Here is a 19623-nt window from a genome sequence, read left to right as displayed (position 1 = left end):
CCTTCAATTATAACTAGTATTGATAATATTATTTCTTGTTTGGAACATTGTGAAACTAAACAGTTTGCCATTGATGATAAGTATGATAATTTTGTAACAGTAATGAAGTCTGAGATGTCACAAAAATTACCATGTAAAACTGTTTTATACAATAGTAATAACAACAAGCCTAGGCGATGTTAGAAGCCATGGTGGACCGACAACTTAGGCACTTTATGGAACGATGTATGTAAAGCAGAAAAAGTCTGGACTAAATGTAAAGGAAATACCCGTAAAAGTTTACGCCATATCTATGTGGAAAAAAGGAAAATGTTTGACAAAAGTGTCCAGAAAGCCAAACGTCAATATTGGTTTCGTCTCAGGAGGAACTGATGAACACTGCGAGCAATCAAAAAGAATGTTGGTAAACGATCGGCAAAATCGGTGTGGGAAATGAGCGTCAAAACAATATACCAATGGAAGTAAAATTAAGTAATTGTTCCTTATGTAACAATCAAAATGTAGTAAAAGATACATGGAAGAATAGTTTTTGTGATATGTTAAACCAAAATCATAGTAATATTAGCTTAAATTCAAACCAGGTTATTTTTGATGAGTCTTTAGATAAATTGTAATTACAATAGATGAGGTTTATAATGTTTTAAATTTATCTAAAATGGCAAATCCCCTGGGATAGATGATATTCGAGTTGAATTGTTATAATACTGCTTTGAATGCATTGACACGCCGGTATTTTTAATATTTGTTATGATTCTGGTAAAATTCCATCTTTGTGGAGTAAGGGTATGATAACGCCAATTCCAAAGTCGTCCACTTCTGACCCACATGATCCTATGTCATACAGGGAAATAACTTTAGCCCCGTCATCATATGAACTTTATTGTGGAGTACCTAATGCTAGACTTACTAGTAAGCTTGATGATTTAGATTGTTTAAATGATGAACAGAATGGTTTTAGAAAAGACCGTAGCACTATTGACCATTTTTATACATTAACAACTATAATTGAAAGCAGAAAATTAAGAAAGCTTTCAACTTTTTGTGCATTTATAGACTTTAAAAAAGCATATGATTGGGTAAATAGAGGCTTATTGTTCACCAAACTTGAGTCATTGGGTATATGTTCGAAAATGTTAAAAGCGTTACATTTTATTTACTCTAAAACAAGCTTACCTTGGATAAATTACAAAATTAGGAAAGTGTTCAAAAAGAAAACCAGGCTATACCAACAAGCAAAGAAAACTAAGAACTGGTCAAATTACAGGCACTTTCAAAAAGAATGCAAAAGACAAGTCCGAAAGGCTGAATGGGAATACATCACCAACACCATAATGGAGGAACTGGAAAACAACAATTTTTGGAAATATATAAAATCCAGAAAACAAGACAACATAGGAGTATCACCGTGGAAAAAGCAATGGCCATTTAGTGAATGACAGTAAAGGGAAGGCAGAACTACTGATACATCAATTCAAATCAGTATTCACAAGAGACGACGACAAAACACTGCCTAAAACATCAAAACACATAAAGAACTCAATCCCATCCCTCAAAATAAAACACGAAGGCGTTGAAAAACTACTCAGAAAACTAAATCTATTAAAAGCTTCAGAACCTGACGGTATACCTAATAGAATCCTCAAGGAATGCTCAAAACAACTAGCACCAGGACTTTCAATAACATACCAAAAGTCAATAAATACTGGACAACTGCCCAGAGACTGGTTAAACGCTAACATCTCAAGCGTCTTTAAAAAGGAGACGAACACGCACCAGAAATTTATAGACCGGTATCACTAACATCTGTGCCGTGTAAAATACTTGAACACATTATCTGTAAGCACATGCTTAACCATCTAGACAAGCACAGGGTACTAACATCACTCAACCATGGATTCAGATCCGGATACCTGTGTGAAACACAGCTACTAGTCACACTGCACGACTTCATGAAATCACACGATGCTGGTAACCAAGTTGATCTATCCCATCGAACTAGAGATAAAGGATACTACAAATACAGTTAAGTCTGCCTCATATCTTGACTTACATCTAGAAATTGACAATGAGGGTCGGTTGAAAACAAAACTTTACGACAAAAGAGATGATTTCAGCTTCCCAATTGTGAACTTTCCATTTCTATGTAGCAACATTCCAGCAGCGCCTGCATACGGAGTATATATCTCCCAATTGATACGATATTCCCGTGCTTGTGTTTCCTATCATGGTTTCCTTGATAGAGGATTGCTGCTTACAAGGAAGCTATTAAGTCAATAGTTCCATATGGTGAAGTTGAAATCATCCCTTCGTAAATTTTACGGACGCCATCACGAGTTGGTTGACCGTTATGGAATAACCGTTTCACAGATGATATCGGATATGTTCCTTATGTCGTAACTGTAATACCCTTCCCTTTTCACGAATGTGACTTACCGAATTAGACTATTTACCGGATTTGTAATAACATAAGCAACACGACGGGTGCCACATGTGGAGCAGGATCTGCTTACCCTTCCGGAGCACCTGAGATCACCCCCAGTTTTTGGTGGGGTTCGTGTTGCTTAGTCTTTAGTTTTCTATGTTGTGTCATCTGTACTATTATTTGTCTGTTTGTCTTTTTATTTTTGGCCATGGCGTTGTCAGTTTGTTTTCGATCTATGAGTTTGACTGTGCCTCTGTATCTTTCGTCCCTCTTTGATGTTGCTATCCTGGACTTTTCAAAAGCATTCGACACAGTGCCACACAACAAATTATTGCACACAAACTAGATGAATATGGTGTGCGAGTACCACTAAATAAATGGCTAGAAGTGTTTCTAACTCAGAGAAAGATGAAGGTTGTCATTGATGGAGAGGAATCTGAAGAAGCTACAGTGGACTCAGTTCCACAAGGAACCGTACTCGGACCCCTTATCTTCCTCTGTCATATCAACGACCTGCCAGATGCAGTAAAATCAACTGTTAGACATTTCGCTGATGATTGTTTGCTATACAGAAATATAAAAACACAACGGGACCACATTCTTTTACAACAAGATCTGGTTAGCCTATAAAAATGGGCAAAAGACTGGGGTATGCGCTTTAACGCAAAGAAATGTTACATCCTGAGCATTAAGAACAAAAGCCAGAAATTCTATACCCTCGATGGACACATACTCCAACAAGTCCAACACAATCCATACCTGGGGCTACAGATATCGGAAGATCTGAAATGGACCACCCACATTTCAAATGTAGCTAAGAAAGCAAATTCTACACTAGGCTTTCTAAGACGCAATTTAAGATTCTGCCCAAAAGACTGTAAGAAAACAGCATACATTTCATTGGTGAGATCTACGATGGAATATGGGGCAATTGTATAGGACCCTTATACATCAAACAACATCAACCAATTAGAAAGAATCCAAAGAAGAGCAGCACGATTCATCACAGGGGATTATAAATCAAGAGAAGAAGGATCGGTCACCAAAATGCTAACCGTACTGGAACTTGAAAACCTACAGTCCAGAAGAACAAGCCAAAGACTGGTATTTCTGTACAAAGTGGTTGAGGGTTTGGTCCCAGCTATCAAAGTTGAAACCTGACGAATTTTTGGTAAAAAGCAAAACCAAAAGGATCATCAAGCCGACATGCTTTGTAGACTTTGAAAGCACAAATATAGTTAACAACTCAGTGAAAAACAATTAAAAGGCAATTGAAACAACAAACTGTAAAACTGAGCAATTTAGGAACTCATTCTTTGTCAAGACTGTGATTCACTGGAACCAACTGGAAGAAGACATAGTGTGCGCCAAGTAAGTTGAGAGCTTCAAAACAGCTCTCCAACGCCGTCAATAGGCACGCTCTCTCTCGTCGAGTTAAAGCCAGAATTTATACCTTCGACGTAACGAAACAGATACAAACAGATTTATAATAATGTACAGTCATGTGTTAAAATAAATGACCATCTGACAGAATGGTTCAATGTAAAGTCAGGATTAAAGCAAGGATGCATTTTATCACCTCTTTTGTTCAATATTTTTATTAATGATCTTATTGATGAGGTCAAGAGGTTAAATGTTGGCATAAAACTTAATGACGATATTATTTCTGTACTTCATTTTAGGCCCCAGTCAGTACAAAGAACAAAGTTTCAATTTATGTTTAATGATCATAGCATAGATATTTTTACAAAACTTTTTGATACACTGGTTATGTCAGTTATTGAATATGGTGCCTCAATATGGGGAGCTAGGGAATTTAAAATTGAGAATGGAAATGGGGAATGTGTCAAAGAGACAACAACCCGACCATAGAGCAGACAACAGCCGATTACATGTATTAATGCAATTAAAAATAGAGCCATGCGATTTTTTATGGGTGTTGGAAAATATACCCCAACTTTATCTTGATATGGAGATACGGGCTGGATGCCATGTATAATTAAACAATGGGTATGTATTTTTAGAAATTGGTCAAGATTTTTGAAAATGAATAATACCAGACTAAATAAAAAAGTGTTCCTATGGGCAAGTAGAATATGTAATAGTAAAATTAAAAACTGGAATTTTAGAGTTCAAAGTAAATGTAGAGAACTTAATATTGAAAATTTTTGTAATATAAAATGTACTTTTAATAAAAATGATATTAAAACTATTGAGAATAATGTTTTTGATATGTTCAAGAGAAAATGATGTAATGACGTAAACACAAATGATCGCAGTAAATTGCGTACTTTAACTTAGGTTGTTTAAACAAGAATATCATAAAGAAAATTATTTAAGTGTTCATATGCCACGAAAATATAAAAGCGCATTTACTAAATTTCGATGTGGTGTGGCGCCAATTAGAATTGAAACAGGCAGATATGATGGGGTTTTATGTGAAAATAGATTTTGTGTTAATGACTCATGTATGCAACAGAAACTCATTGAAGATGAGAAACATGTTTTACTCAAATGCCCTTTTTATTCATATGCAAGACAAGAGCTTTTTACTAGAGCAGTTTCTTTTATTAGTGGTTTTTTAGACTTAATTACGGAAGCTTTTTAGCGCCACACAACTTTTTTTTTTAATATTTCTTCCTTTGTTTTCGTTATAACGCAAACATTTGCGAAATAACGCAAACCTTTGCGTTATTACGCAAACATTTGCGAAATAACGCAAACCTTTTGCGTTATAACGCAAACATATGCGATGTGACGCAAACCTTTGCGTGATAACGCAAACCTTTGCGATATAACGCAAACCTTTGCGTTATTACGCAAACCTTTGCGAAATAACGCAAACCTTTGCGTTATATAACGCAAAAATTTGCAAAATAACACAAACCTTTTGCGTTATATAACGCAAACATTTGCGATATAACGCAAACCTTTGCGTTATAACGCAAACCTTTGCGAAATAACGCAAACATCTTGATTTCAATTATTCATTTAGTTTTGTATTGATGTCTGTCTGTCATTAATTTCGATTGTGATTTACTAGTAAATAGGAAAAGAACCATAAATACAAGGCCAACTCATTATAATAAATTTACATAGGAATAATGGAATACTTGGGGTGCAATTATTAATAAATTAAGAATGGTTTGTGCATCAGAAACGTATATAATTTAACAAGAAAATAGATATGGTATAGGCATATTTTAATTGAAAGAGCAAAACTAATGTCATACATTTGTGAAACTTTCAAGTCAAATAGACAAAATGATCTTTCTGCTTCAAAATGAATTATTAATAAAGAAACATTTTTTTTTTATATTTTGATGCAAGATTTTTTTTAAATCTCAGAATATGATCAAGATTCTTTGATAGAAATTCATGGAATTTTCATTTCAATCTAGTGAAGTAACTTTAAGATACTTGGGTAGCAATTTAAATGTAGAGAACATATTTTTAATAATAAAACATCTTCATTTTATTGCAAAAAGGTAGCTTGTTTGGATCTAACCAACCTTACACAATCCTCAAACGAGAGCTTACTTTGGAAGTATATTTATATTTGGCTAAAGCTATATCAGCAGGGTTGATTTTTTATATTCTTCGATACAACTTCAATTTACTCAATTTTCTTTGTAGTATATATATACATGTATTATCATGTATATAATTTTTGGGGCCCTGTATACATTTGTAGCTTGCTGTTTGGTGTGAACCAAGGCTCCGTGTTGAAGGCAGTACTTTGATCCATATTAAATGGTTTGATTTTACAAATTGTGACTTGGATTAAGAGTTGTCTCATTGTCATTCATACCACATCTTCTTATATCTATTATCCAACTCATAGTTAGTCAATGATATGTTCTAAATATTCAAGCATTTTTCTTTGTTATGAGTACAAAGGAGGATACATTTTAATGTATGCAGCCTCCTCCATTTATAACTGCTGCTTCCTTTGAATCTTAAATAAGATATAAGATAAAAAAAATGTTTGCGTTATTTTGCAAATGTTTGCGTTATAACGCAAAGGTTTGCGTTATTTCGCAAAGGTTTGCGTTATAACGCAAAAGGTTTGCGTTATTTCGCAAATGTTTGCGTTATTACGCAAAGTATTGCGTTAAAACACAAACATAGGAAGAAATATTAAAAAAAAAGTTGTGTGGCGCTAATACGCTTCCGTACTTAATTGATAATGAAAAATTTATATTCTTATTTACAAATGAAAATTTGTGCTTTTATTCTGCCAAAATCTGCCATGATATTTTAATTCAAAGGAAGAATGTTTTATATAGATGAAAAAAAGTTTTTTTTAACTTTTATCGATTTGTCTATTTCTATGTAAAAGTCTCTCATAACTCTTTTGAGAGTGGCTCTCGAATGTCTTTAAGATTGTTTTGTACTTTTAATTAAAACATGCTGTAGATATTGTATTCATGTTTTTACTGTACATGTAGAGAGGTGAGACTATAATAAAATATTTGATTTGATATGATTTGATTTAGGAAAACATGAAATATAATTGTTTTTTATAGCTTGGCTCCTTTGATCACGAATCACGAATGACTTGGCCTTTATACATTATGCCAATAATCATTATTCATTTTGTCAAAATAATTCACAAACCAAAGCAAGTTTACGTTTTTGGAATATTACTATATTCTTAAACCAAAATAAAACCTTATTATCTTTATTATAGCAATACACTTACTAAAGCATCATTAAAATTTTTTTAAAAAACATAACCTTTAAAAAGGTTGCGAACAGATCCAGGGTGTGAACGTGTGGGGCGCGAACGTCGAACGTAAATGGGAGCGAACGTGATTTTGGGCGAACGAACCCGGATTCTTTATAAGGTATCTAAACAGAAGTAAGTTAAATGGCTCTGTAGGGAAATTAACATGAGGATATCGGATTCTTATGTGTATAACTAGTGTATCAAATAGGACTGTTAAAAGAACTCTTACTCTGGAGTTGTCAACGTGTATTTGTTCCTCCTAACAGAAGTACTAGTTCAACTCTGAAACTACTATAATAACACATTATAGTAATCTCAGGCAGGTAGTTCCACTGGAAACTTTGTTATAAACTATACCTGTTGGAACAAATATTTTATAACCTTTATTCCGCAGCATGAATATTTTTTCTACTTCGAAACTTTTATTTCGTGACAGAGTGACAAACCAGAAAATTTCAGTGTCAGGTTTGTATTAGTTTGATTATAAAAAGTGCCTTTTTATTATTGATACAAGTTAGTATGATATGACAAATACAAAAATTTTAAAATAGAACGAAAACTTACTTTCACCAATTAATTATTATGCAAAATCAATCCAAGACTGCACAAGTTATTGTACAACATGCGAACAAACTAAGAAAACAATGTATCTTGTGTACCTCGTAGCTAAGGGCCCGTAACTCTGTAACCACAAATCAATATACTGTCATCAATCCCAACAATAGTGCAAAGTTTTGGGGAAATCAGTCCAAAAATACTAGAGTTAGTATATAAGTCAAATGTGAAAAATTGCCTTCATTTGACGATTATTCGAAGTCTTGTTACAACTCTGGAACGTCACCATGGACACTATCAAACACTTTCAAATTCAAAAGGGTGCTTTCTTTCGTCAATTTTAAATGTTGTGTCAAAAGGCCAATCTATGGTAAAATCAAGCCTCCATAAATTAGTTCTTAATTTGATAAACGATGACAGTAGATTGATTTGTCGTTCCTTAATTACTAGATACATCAGATACATTGTTGTCATAGATTGTTCACAAGGTTGATACATGAACAAATTTGAGTTGATGTACTGACGGACGGACTACGATATACCTTGATAGGATTTAAAGCAAAATTAACCTCAATTTCAAAAGACATCAAACTTGTTAAATCAAATAAAAATTCGTCATCAATGTGTTTTGTTTTATGTCTTGTCTCTAGAGTTCTGATCGACACTTAAAGCATTACTACCACGTGATTATTACATATACCATATTCAATAAGGTATATCACAAGTGTGTTCATGTTGCTGTGAAAGTTACCAAATTCACTTTTACCACATGCACATGTGCACCACAGCATCAATCATGAATCCATGCCAGTACCAAACTCACTAAATCTTTGACCACATAGACATGATAAACTACATTTGATATGGTATATCATGACAATTCGTATGTCAAGGCCTGTTACCGAATTCACTAATTAAAAGCTTGTATCACATATACATGTGGCTGTGTGCCAAAGCACCAATTATGAATCCATGACAGTAACCAAACTCACTAAATCGTTTACGACCTATACCACATTTCATAAGGTACATCACGACCACTCATATATCCAGGCTAGTTACCAAACTCACTAAATCTTTTACCACATATACCACATTTCATAAGGTACATCACGACCACTCATATATCTAGGCTAGTTACCAAACTCACTAAATCTTTTACCACATTTCATAAGGGACATCACGACCACTCATATATCCAGGCTAGTTACCAAACCCACTAAATCTTTTACCACATATACCATATTTAATAAGGTACATCACGACCAATCATATATCCAGGCTAGTTACCAAACTCACTAAATCTTTTACCACATATACCTCATTTCATAAGGTACAGCACGACCACTCATATATCCAGGCTAGTTACCAAACTCACGAAATCTTTTACCACATATACCACATTTCATAAGGTACATCACGACCACTCATATATCCAGGCTAGTTACCAAACTCACTAAATCTTTTACGACCTATACCACATTTCATAAGGTACATCACGACCACTCATATATCCAGGCTAGTTACCAAACTCACTAAATCTTTTACCACATACACCACATTTCATAAGGTACATCACGACCACTCATATATCCAGACTAGTTACCAAACTTACTAAATCTTTTATCACATATACCACATTTCATAAGGTACATCACGACCACTCATATATCCAGGCTAGTTACCAAACTTACTAAATCTTTTACCACATATACCACATTTCATAAGGGACATCACGACCACTCATATATCCAGGCTAGTTACCAAACTCACTAAATCTTTTACCACATACACCACATTTCATAAGGTACATCACGACCACTCATATATCCAGGCTAGTTACCAAACTCACTAAATCTTTTACCACATATACCACATTTCATAATGTACATCACGACCACTCATATATCCAGGCTAGTTACCAAACCCACTAAATATTTTACCACATTTCATAAGGGACATCACGACCACTCATATATCCAGGCTAGTTACCAAACTCACTAAATCTTTTACCACATATACCACATTTCATAATGTACATCACGACCACTCATATATCCAAGCTAGTTACCAAACCCACTAAATATTTTACCACATTTCATAAGGGACATCACGACCACTCATATATCCAGGCTAGTTACCAAACTCACTAAATCTTTTACCACATGTACCACATTTCATAAGGTACATCACGACCACTCATATATCCAGACTAGTTACCAAACTCACTAAATCTTTTACCACATATACCACATTTCATAATGTACATCACGACCACTCATATATCCAGGCTAGTTACCAAACCCACTAAATATTTTACCACATTTCATAAGGGACATCACGACCACTCATATATCCAGGCTAGTTACCAAACTCACTAAATCTTTTACCACATATACCACATTTCATAATGTACATCACGACCACTCATATATCCAGGCTAGTTACCAAACCCACTAAATATTTTACCACATTTCATAAGGGACATCACGACCACTCATATATCCAGGCTAGTTACCAAACTCACTAAATCTTTTACCACATATAGCACATTTCATAATGTACATCACGACCACTCATATATCCAGGCTAGTTACCAAACCCACTAAATATTTTACCACATTTCATAAGGGACATCACGACCACTCATATATCCAGGCTAGTTACCAAACCCACTAAATCTTTTACCACATGTACCACATTTCATAAGGTACATCACGACCACTCATATATCCAGGCTAGTTACCAAACTCACTAAATCTTTTACCACATATACCACATTTCATAAGGTACAGCACGACCACTCATATATCCAGGCTAGTTACCAAACTCACTAAATCTTTTACCACATTTCATAAGGTACATCACGACCACTCATATATCCAGGCTAGTTACCAAACTCACTAAATCTTTTACCACATATACCACATTTCATAAGGTACATCACGACCACTCATATATCCAGGCTAGTTACCAAACCCACTAAATCTTTCACCATATATATATATATATACAAGTCTAAATTGAAAACAACGTTCAAACCTATGATTGCGTTGGATAAAAACCGCAATTTTTATACGTGTGCATGTAAAACAAATTTCTTGGTAGAGGGGTCTAAATACAGCACAAACAACATTTTCTAAAAGACCAAAAAGTGAAAAAGTACATTTTAACAAAACGCATTTGACTAACAGGTCGAACAACTGATGTTCTTAAACCCTGCTATCTGTCATTGGCGATTGCCAAATAAACGGATCACCGATGTAATAAATGGATCTTAATTATAAATCTAATACTAAACAGAAAACAATAAACTTGCGGAAAAGATGATATACCGCAAACAAAAGGTGCAAAGGCTTTTGTACACCATATCCGGATTTCGACAATTAATGTCTCTTCAGTGATGTTAGGAATCGAAACGGTATTTGGAAAGCCATACAATTTACCTCAATTTAGGATAGACTCTTGAATTTTGAGGAGTCAAAAAAGGATGATCGGATCATATAAACCCGAAGGCAAATATAATACAAGCCCAAACGAAAAAATATAAACAAGTCTAAATTGAATCCAACGTTCAAACCTATGATTGCTTTGGATAAAAACCGCAATTTTTATACGTGTGCATGCAAAACAAATTTCTTGTTAGAGGGGTCGAAATACAGCACAAACAACATTTTCTAAAAGACCAAAAAAGTGAAAAAGTACATTTTAACAAACCGCATTTGACTAACAGGTCGTACAACAAATGTTCTTAAACCCTGCTGACTGTCATTGGCGATTGCCAAATAAACGGATCACCGATGTAATAAATGGATCTTAATTATAAATTTAATACTATACAGAAAACAATAAACTTGCGGAAAAGATGATATACCGCAAACAAAAGGTGCAAAGGCTTTTGTACACCATATCCGGATTTCGACAATTAATGTCTCTTCAGTGATGTTAGGAATCGAAACGGTATTTGGAAAGCCATACAATTTACATGTACCTCAATTTAGGATAGACGCTTGAATTTTGAGGAGTCAAAATAGGATGAACGGATCATATAAACCCGAAGGCAAATATAATACAAGCCCAAACGAAAAAATATCAACAAGTCTAAATTGAAAACAACGTTCAACCCTATGATTGCGTTGGATAAAAACCGCAATTTTTATACGTGTGCATGCAAAACAAATTTCTTGTTAGAGGGGTCTGAATACAGCACAAACAACATTTTCCAAAAGACCAAAAACGTGAAAAAGTATATTTCAACAAACCTAATTTGACTTATATATCACACATTTAATAAGGTATTCACGACCACTCATATATCCAGGCTAGTTACCAAACTCACTTAATCTTTAACCACATAAACCACATTTAATAAGGTAACCACATTTATCATGTTCATAGGTTGTATCCTTATGTGTTCTCGTGTATGTTAGTAAGTAACCAAGTTGACTAAAACTTTATCACATACACCACATTTAATAAGGTGAATCAACAGTTTGTAAACCACATTCATCATGTTCATAGGTTGTATCCCTATGTGTTTTCGTTTATGTCAGTAAGTAACCAAATTGACTAAAACTGTTATCACATACATCACATTTATAAGGTGAATCACCCGTGTGTGTTCTCATGTGTCCCTGGAAATTACCAATATGACTTAAGCTTCTCTTATACATCACATTTGTATGGACGATCTCCAGTGTGTATTTTAATGTATGTTTTAAAGCTACAACTGCGACTGTAAGCTGTCGCACAAACATATAGTTTATAAGGTTCATCATGGGTGTGTGTTCTCATGTGTGCCTGCAATTGCTGATTCTGAAGAAACTCTATCACATATATCACAATTATGCGATTTATCTCCAGTATGTATTTTCAGGTGTTTATGATAAGAACTGTTGTCAGTATATCTTCTGCCACATATATATCACATTTTTAAGGTTGTTCTCAGGTATGCGTTCTCATGTGTCTGCGACAAGAACTACTGTAAGTAAACCTTCTACCACATTCATTACAATTATAACGTTCTCCAGTATGAGTTCTCATGTGTCTCTGTAAGTCTCCAGTTTGGCTAAATCTTTTACCACATTTAACACATTTATAAGGTTTATCACCGGTATGAGTTCTCATGTGTCTATGTAAATTTGAACCAAGACTAAACCCTTTACCACATATATCACATTTATAAGGTTTATCACCAGTGTGTGTTCTCATGTGTCTCTGTAAGGTTCCAGTCTGAGTAAATCCTTCACCACATATATCACATTTATAAGGTTTATCACCAGTGTGTATTCTCATATGACTCTGTAAACTTGAACTATAAATAAAACCTTTAGCACATATATCACATTCATATGGTTTATCTCCAGTGTATGTTCTCATGTGTCTATGTAAGGGTCCAGTCTGACTAAATCCTTTACCATATGTAACACATTTATCAGGTTTATCACCGGTGTGTATTCTCATGTGTTTCTGTAAACTTGAACTATAAATAAACTCTTTAGCACATATATCACATTTATAAGGTTTATCACCAGTGTGTATTATCATGTGTCTCTGCAAATCTGAACTATGACTAAACCCTTTAGGACATATTTCACATTTATGAGGTTTATCACCAGTGTGTGTTCTCATGTGTCTCTTTAAGTTTGAACTAGGACTAAACCCTTTACCACATATATCACATTTATGAGGTGTATCACCAGTGTGTGTTATCATGTGTCTCTGTAAGATTGAACTCTGACTGAACATTCTACCACATATATCACATATATTAGGTTTATCACCAGTGTGTATTCTCATGTGTCTCTGCAAATTTGAACTATGTCTAAACCCTTTACCACATATATCACATTCATTAGGTTTATCATCCATTCTATACAGGTTTGACAGTTTCCTCCAGCATGAAAACTAATGTGTTCCAATTAAAACTGAACTGTATTTCGATCAAGGGACGTAATACCAATTCTATCTGAGTTTTTGTGGTCCGACAATTTATTGGTTTCTGTACTTTCTTGACCTTTTTTTCTCTGAGTGGATCTGGACTCTTAAAAAGAGAAATTAACTAGTATAATAACATTTGTTTTTAGATTTTGATATTTATATTTCACACACTGGAAAAATAATACAAAACTTCACGACAAAAGAGACGATTTTTTGTCCCGTTAATATTTCATTTTTTGAACAGCACACTGTATATATGCCTGTCCCAAGTCAGAACCTTGTATTTGGTTGCCGTTTATTGATTGATATCATCACTCTGACCGTTTAGGTTTTTTTTTTTTTTAATTGTTTCACATTTTTCATATCAGGTCTGTTTTAAAGCTACGGTATGGGTTTTGCTCATTATTGAAGGCTATATGCTATAATAGTGGCATACATTTGCTTTAATCCCGATTAATAAACGTCTACCAACTCGCCCCAATTATGAGAAAAGAATTAAATTCCGCTGAATTTTGGCCTACCAATTCGCCCTACTCATGAAAAAGAGTCAAATCCCGCTGAATTTGACCCTTCCAAATCGCCCCACTTATAAAATGTACTTTAATCCCGTTAATTTTAGGCCGACCAACTCGACTAACTATCATGACTGTTGAAAAAGTAGTTTCATTCGGATGAATAAAGGTTTTCCAAAGCATCCCACCTATGACAAAATGATTAAATCCCGCTAAATTTAGGCCCACATTTGAAAAGTAGTTTAATATTAATCCGATGGATAAAGGCCTCATATCTCACTGAATTTAAACCTGCCGTTTTCCCCAATAATTAAAAGGCCTCATATCCAACTGAATTTAAACCTGCCATTTTTCCCAATAATTAAAAGGCCTCATATCCCATTGAATTCAATTCTGTCGTTTCCCGCCAATAATTAAAAATAGATTATCCCGCTGTATTTTTAATTAAAGACATGCCAACTCGTCCGATTCAGTACCTCCATCTAACGGGATAGATGGAGAGAAGAGGAGTCATACGAGATTAGCCGATTTTTTTTTTATTCATTAATGAAAGTAAAATAGTGAAACAAAAATTCGCTTATAGCAGCCAGTTAAGTTCAATTTTGTCAAAATAAGATAAGAAACATTGCTGCTGAATTATTCACTTGCAAGTGAATAATTCGACCTCATTGAATCCGTTTTTATGTGACCTTCAGTTTAACCCCGTAGCTAGAGATTGGTTTCGCATGTATTTATGCGTGTTCAGTCATTAAAAGGAAAAGAATGTCAACATTGAAAATGAAACAAAGGTTAATCATTTCATTGACTGATTCGATCCACAAAAAAAAAACATTATGTCAATAATGTCAACGTATATTTTCGTTTCCTGCTTTACCAAGTGTGTAGAATCTAGACGCTACCGTGTTTTACCTCCAAATTGAAGAGTTCAAGTGCTACCATTGGTCAAGAATAATGTATAAGAATGGGCGTGACTTTAATCTACCGATAGATGGCGCAACATTGTTATCACAAATGTTGGCTTAATCTGCCAAGGGTGGAGAGGAGGGAAGTGGATCGTAAACCTTGGCTAGCGATGATGTGTACAACAGGACCTGTACAAACTAGTTCAAATTCTTGGAATCCCGGATGACGTAATTGAATCTGATTGGCTAAGATAGAATAGGATGAAGGGATTTTCCACTTTCTATTTTGGAAACGCCAAAAATTTTTTGTTACTAGTCCGTCGGGCATATTGGGTAAACATTTTGATTGCCCGAGGCGTAAATACTCATGTCCCGGGCGTCGGGCTAGTGGATTTTTTAACCCCTGGGTCGAATTATTCACTTGAAAGTGAATAATTCATCCTCAAAGTTTCTTAGCTTATTTTGACAAAATTGAACCATACTGGCTGCTAAAAGCGATATATTATTTCACTATTTCACTTTCATTAATGATTGAATAAAAAAAATCGTATAGTATATTTTTTTTATATATCTCGTACCTAGTGCCCCTTTAATTGTTTATTTCAGACTTAATTTGGATATACGTTTTAGTATGATATAAATCAAATATGAGAATTTGAGTCAAATCGGTGAACATGACTTTGACAGCTAAATGCCTCTTTAAAGATACATATTAATCAAAGAATCGTTTTGTGTGTTGTATATATATATATATATATATTAGACTTGTTTATATTAAACTATAGATATTCCTGAAACGAATTGTGTTTTGTTCAACACTAATTTCGTCTGTTCCAAATAAAACATGTTCTATGGAAAAAGCAACTAAGTGTTGGATATTTTCAAAGAGCTGATTTCTAAAATTTATTTGAAATTCTAAGAAAAAATGAATTGAATCTTCTAATGGACATCCACAAGTACAACTTGGGTCATTTACTAAATTAACTCTGTATAAATCAGCTTTTAAGGGACTACATCTGTGTCGTAATTATGTATGCAACAGGGGCGGATCCAGCCATTTATAAAAGGGGGGGGGGGGGGGTTCTAACCCCAGGATAAAGGGGGGGGGGGGGGTTCCAACTATATGTCCCTATTCAAATGCATTGATCGTCAAAAAAAGGGGGGTTCCAACCCCAGGAACCCCCCCCCCCCCCCCTGGATCCGCCACTGTGCAATATGTTTTCTATCCAATTTCCAATACGGTAATATTTAGGTACCAAAAATTAAATGTCATTCCGCCGGATTGTATTTTTAAAATTTGAAGATAATTGAATGGATCTAATATCTAACGGCAATAAATTCCATGCACGAATTGAGGAAGGGAAAAATGATTTAGAAAACCTTAGAAAGGCAATTTGGCTTTTTTACTTCTTTTCTTTTCTAATATTAAAAGTGTTTTTTTTTTGTCTGTTGTTATTTTAGCATTACAGTTGGGGCGATTGTGTAGATTAAATCCGATTTTTATTCCTCTGTATTAAACTACTTTTCATAAGTGGGGCAAGTTGTAGGCTTAAAATCATTGGGATTTTACTCTATTTCATAAGTGGGGCGAGTTGTTGGTCCTATATTTAGCGGGATATGACTTCTTTTCGTTACTGGTGCGGGTTGGCAGGTACAAAATTAGCGGGATTTAATTCCTTTTCAAAAGTGGGGCGAGTTAGTAAACAAGAGTGGGGTGAGTTGGTCAGGGGTGTCTGACCGTGATTTGGTATTGGGACTAGTTATCTTGCTTCCTATATTTTACCGTATATCGAGTTTTTTTCGTGTCGACTTTTTTCGCGATTTGATGACAAAATGGGCAGGTTAAATTTTCAATATGACGATTGTATAATTTTTGCTATTAAATGGGAAAATACACGCGAAAAAAAATCACCGTATTGTATCGTTATTTAAGATGTAAACAACATAAAATTAATCAACTGACAAATAATCGATTACAAATAAATACAAATTCTACAAACTAAATTGAAAATAAACAAAATTCGGAGTTCGAATTATGACAACAATCAATTATAGATGTCGTTAATTGACATTTATGAACATGTCACTGATTGCTGTGTTGTCAAAAGGTACATCCTGTATTATTAGCCAATTTAATTATTAAAAAAACAGACATCCTAATTAAATATGCACATTCTTGTATCTGTTGATCAATATAAAAGACTGACTTTATATATAATGTAATTATTTTTAGGATGAAAATGGGCTTACATATCAATTTATTGTATACTCGATAGTTAACAGTATAATGAATATATATATACATTGTATACATGTATGAAACGCTTACAAAACGACAAATCTTGGAATTAACAGGGAAATTTACGTGGGGTTAAATTTTCGCGTTTCTTTAGCTGCCGCGAACAAAGCGAAAAATAAACACACGCAAAAAAATTCCCGATATACGGTAGTTGGGCGTTCCATAGATACATTTCTTCACCATGTATCCTTATTTATAATAAAAACCACATTCTATCAATATATATATTGTTCAGATAGATACGATATTAATCGTTTATGGCAACGAATGATTGCTTCAGTCAGAGAGTGTTTAACGATTTTCTTTGTAAATTCTAATATTTTACTTTAATTACTTATAATAATAATTAAAGTACTGTTTCATGGTTGATGTACCCTTCTGTAGGCCAAAGTACAGCGATATATTACTTAGACAAATTAGAGCACCAGATTAAGTAGTTTTGACCTTATAGGATCAGGATCAGGATCAAGGCAGATATGCATAAACCTACTTAAGTTAAGGTTCATGTGGACCCTATAGCTAAAATGGCTGTGTTTTCACTTCAAAATCTACTCTGTGTACAGACAAACCTGTGTATCTGGAAAAATTTTAAGGCATAGCATGCCCTAGATAAATAAAATTCAAATGCATTGTATGTTTTAGAAAATTTAAAACTTAACTGAATTTTGCAGTGCACTTTTTTTCGTCCCTGCAGAAGATGATAAAATTAACAAACAGTTGAGTTTCACTTGATATGGTCCACTCAGGTACACAGTTTGAAACACCAATTATTGTCACGTATCTATTGTCCACCTATTGTCCATTTCAATCAATACAGTTCACTTCAATTATTACCTGTGGGGAAGTTCTCAAACCTCTTTCCCAACTTAGTTTATTTTGGCACCTTCTGGAGGAATGAAAAAAAGTGCACGGCAAAATCCTGTTATTTTTCTAATTTTCTCAAACATAGATTATATTTGAATTTTATTTATCTAGGGCATGCTATGCCTTAAAACTTTTCCAGATACACAGGTCTGTCTGTACACAGAGTAAATTTTGAGGTGAAAATGCAGCCATTTTAACCAAAGGGTCCACATGAACCTTAAGATTTTTCCGAACGGACGGATTTATCCACATGTCCTACGATAAATTAGTACTACGATTGGATACATGTATCTTAAACTTAAGTGGTTTTATGCATATCAGCCCTGGCCTTTGTAATACGAAATTTTCAAAGTGTAACAACATAAAAATACCTGTATAATAAAAAGTGAAGTGCCATTTTGTACATATACCAAAGGGAAACATTGTTCAAAGCAATACTGTTAAATATTTCATTGTATATAATGGAAAACGGGGATTTGGTGTCAAATAAAGCCAAGATTTTTGCAAAAAATCCACAGATTTTATTAGAGACATTTTCGTTATAAAAGTGTAAACATAGATTACTCACTTGTTTGTCAATGATGTGCTAGCGTTAAATGTCTACAAAAAGTCATAAACAACCTTCACAAAAAAAAAAAAAAAAAACAGAACAAAAAACTCGTGCTGGGCCACTAAAGTCGAGCGCACCCAAGAAGGTGTACTTGATAAGCATACGTTTTGATACATTTTTTTTACTTGTTTTAACCAATATCTTTATATATATATACTTGTTTTATGAAAATCATTGCTAGCACTGCATGCTATAATCCTCTATCTATTTAGCACCGTATTGTCAAATATAGGAGTACAAGGGGAAAGGCTGTGGATTTAAAAAAAAAATCATGGTTAGCATTGGAGCAACAAAAGGGTACATATCTAATGTAGTGTTTTATAAAGTTCTTTTGTTTTGCAATTCGGTTAGAACTACAAACTGGCATCAAATATCAATGAGCATCGTCTACTTACAAGTTTAACGTTTCTTGAACCAAAAACAAAAATAAGTCATGTAAGTTTTACAGCTTGATAACAACATTACCGCAGCCTGACACAGGGAGATAACTGAAGTTTTGTAACAGGAGGAGGTCGGTGTCGACACCTCTCGGGACGTGTCGTGGCTAGTACTTCGTCCCTATTCGATCCACAGGATACCTGATATCAGCTTTTGACAGAATAGAGACACACATCAAATATAACTCAACAATTTCAATGAATTTATTTACAAATGTATAACATTCAAATAAAACATAGTCAAATGATATAAAAAATAGGGATGTCAACTCGGTTAAGATTAACTAAGGTACAAATTCTGTCCCATTAAAGAACTTCTATGTAAAAACACCGTAGATATGCTGATTGTA

At 34.2% G+C, this 19623-nt stretch overlaps 1 protein-coding gene across 2 annotated transcripts; it reads right to left on the bottom strand.

Moving 5' to 3' along the window:
- Positions 1-12363: 12363 nt before the first annotated feature.
- On the bottom strand, positions 12364-19325 carry LOC127721300 (zinc finger protein 45-like). 2 transcript variants are annotated; one of them, XM_052228034.1, is made up of 2 exons: positions 19232-19325; positions 12364-13752 (listed from the first exon to the last, which is right to left on the bottom strand). In XM_052228034.1, the coding sequence occupies exon 2, from the start codon at positions 13578-13580 to the stop codon at positions 12654-12656; it is 927 nt and encodes a 308-aa protein (XP_052083994.1). In that variant the 5' UTR covers positions 13581-13752; positions 19232-19325; the 3' UTR covers positions 12364-12653. The 2 variants fall into 2 exon arrangements, with proteins under 2 accessions (XP_052083994.1, XP_052083995.1); XM_052228035.1 differs by lacking the exon at positions 19232-19325 and adding an exon at positions 18795-18871.
- Positions 19326-19623: the final 298 nt, after the last annotated feature.

Source organism: Mytilus californianus, unplaced genomic scaffold (assembly GCF_021869535.1).
Source record: "Mytilus californianus isolate M0D057914Y unplaced genomic scaffold, xbMytCali1.0.p SCAF_12, whole genome shotgun sequence".
Taxonomy (NCBI): Eukaryota; Metazoa; Mollusca; class Bivalvia; order Mytilida; family Mytilidae; genus Mytilus; species Mytilus californianus.
Note: the sequence above shows the minus strand (reverse complement) of the source record. Positions and strands in the feature narration are given on the sequence as shown.

Bases quoted from the DNA above. Each gene is read 5' to 3' on its own strand.
- LOC127721300 (XM_052228034.1), bottom strand. From the start codon at position 13,580: ATGGATGATAAACCTAATGAATGTGATATATGTGGTAAAGGGTTTAGA.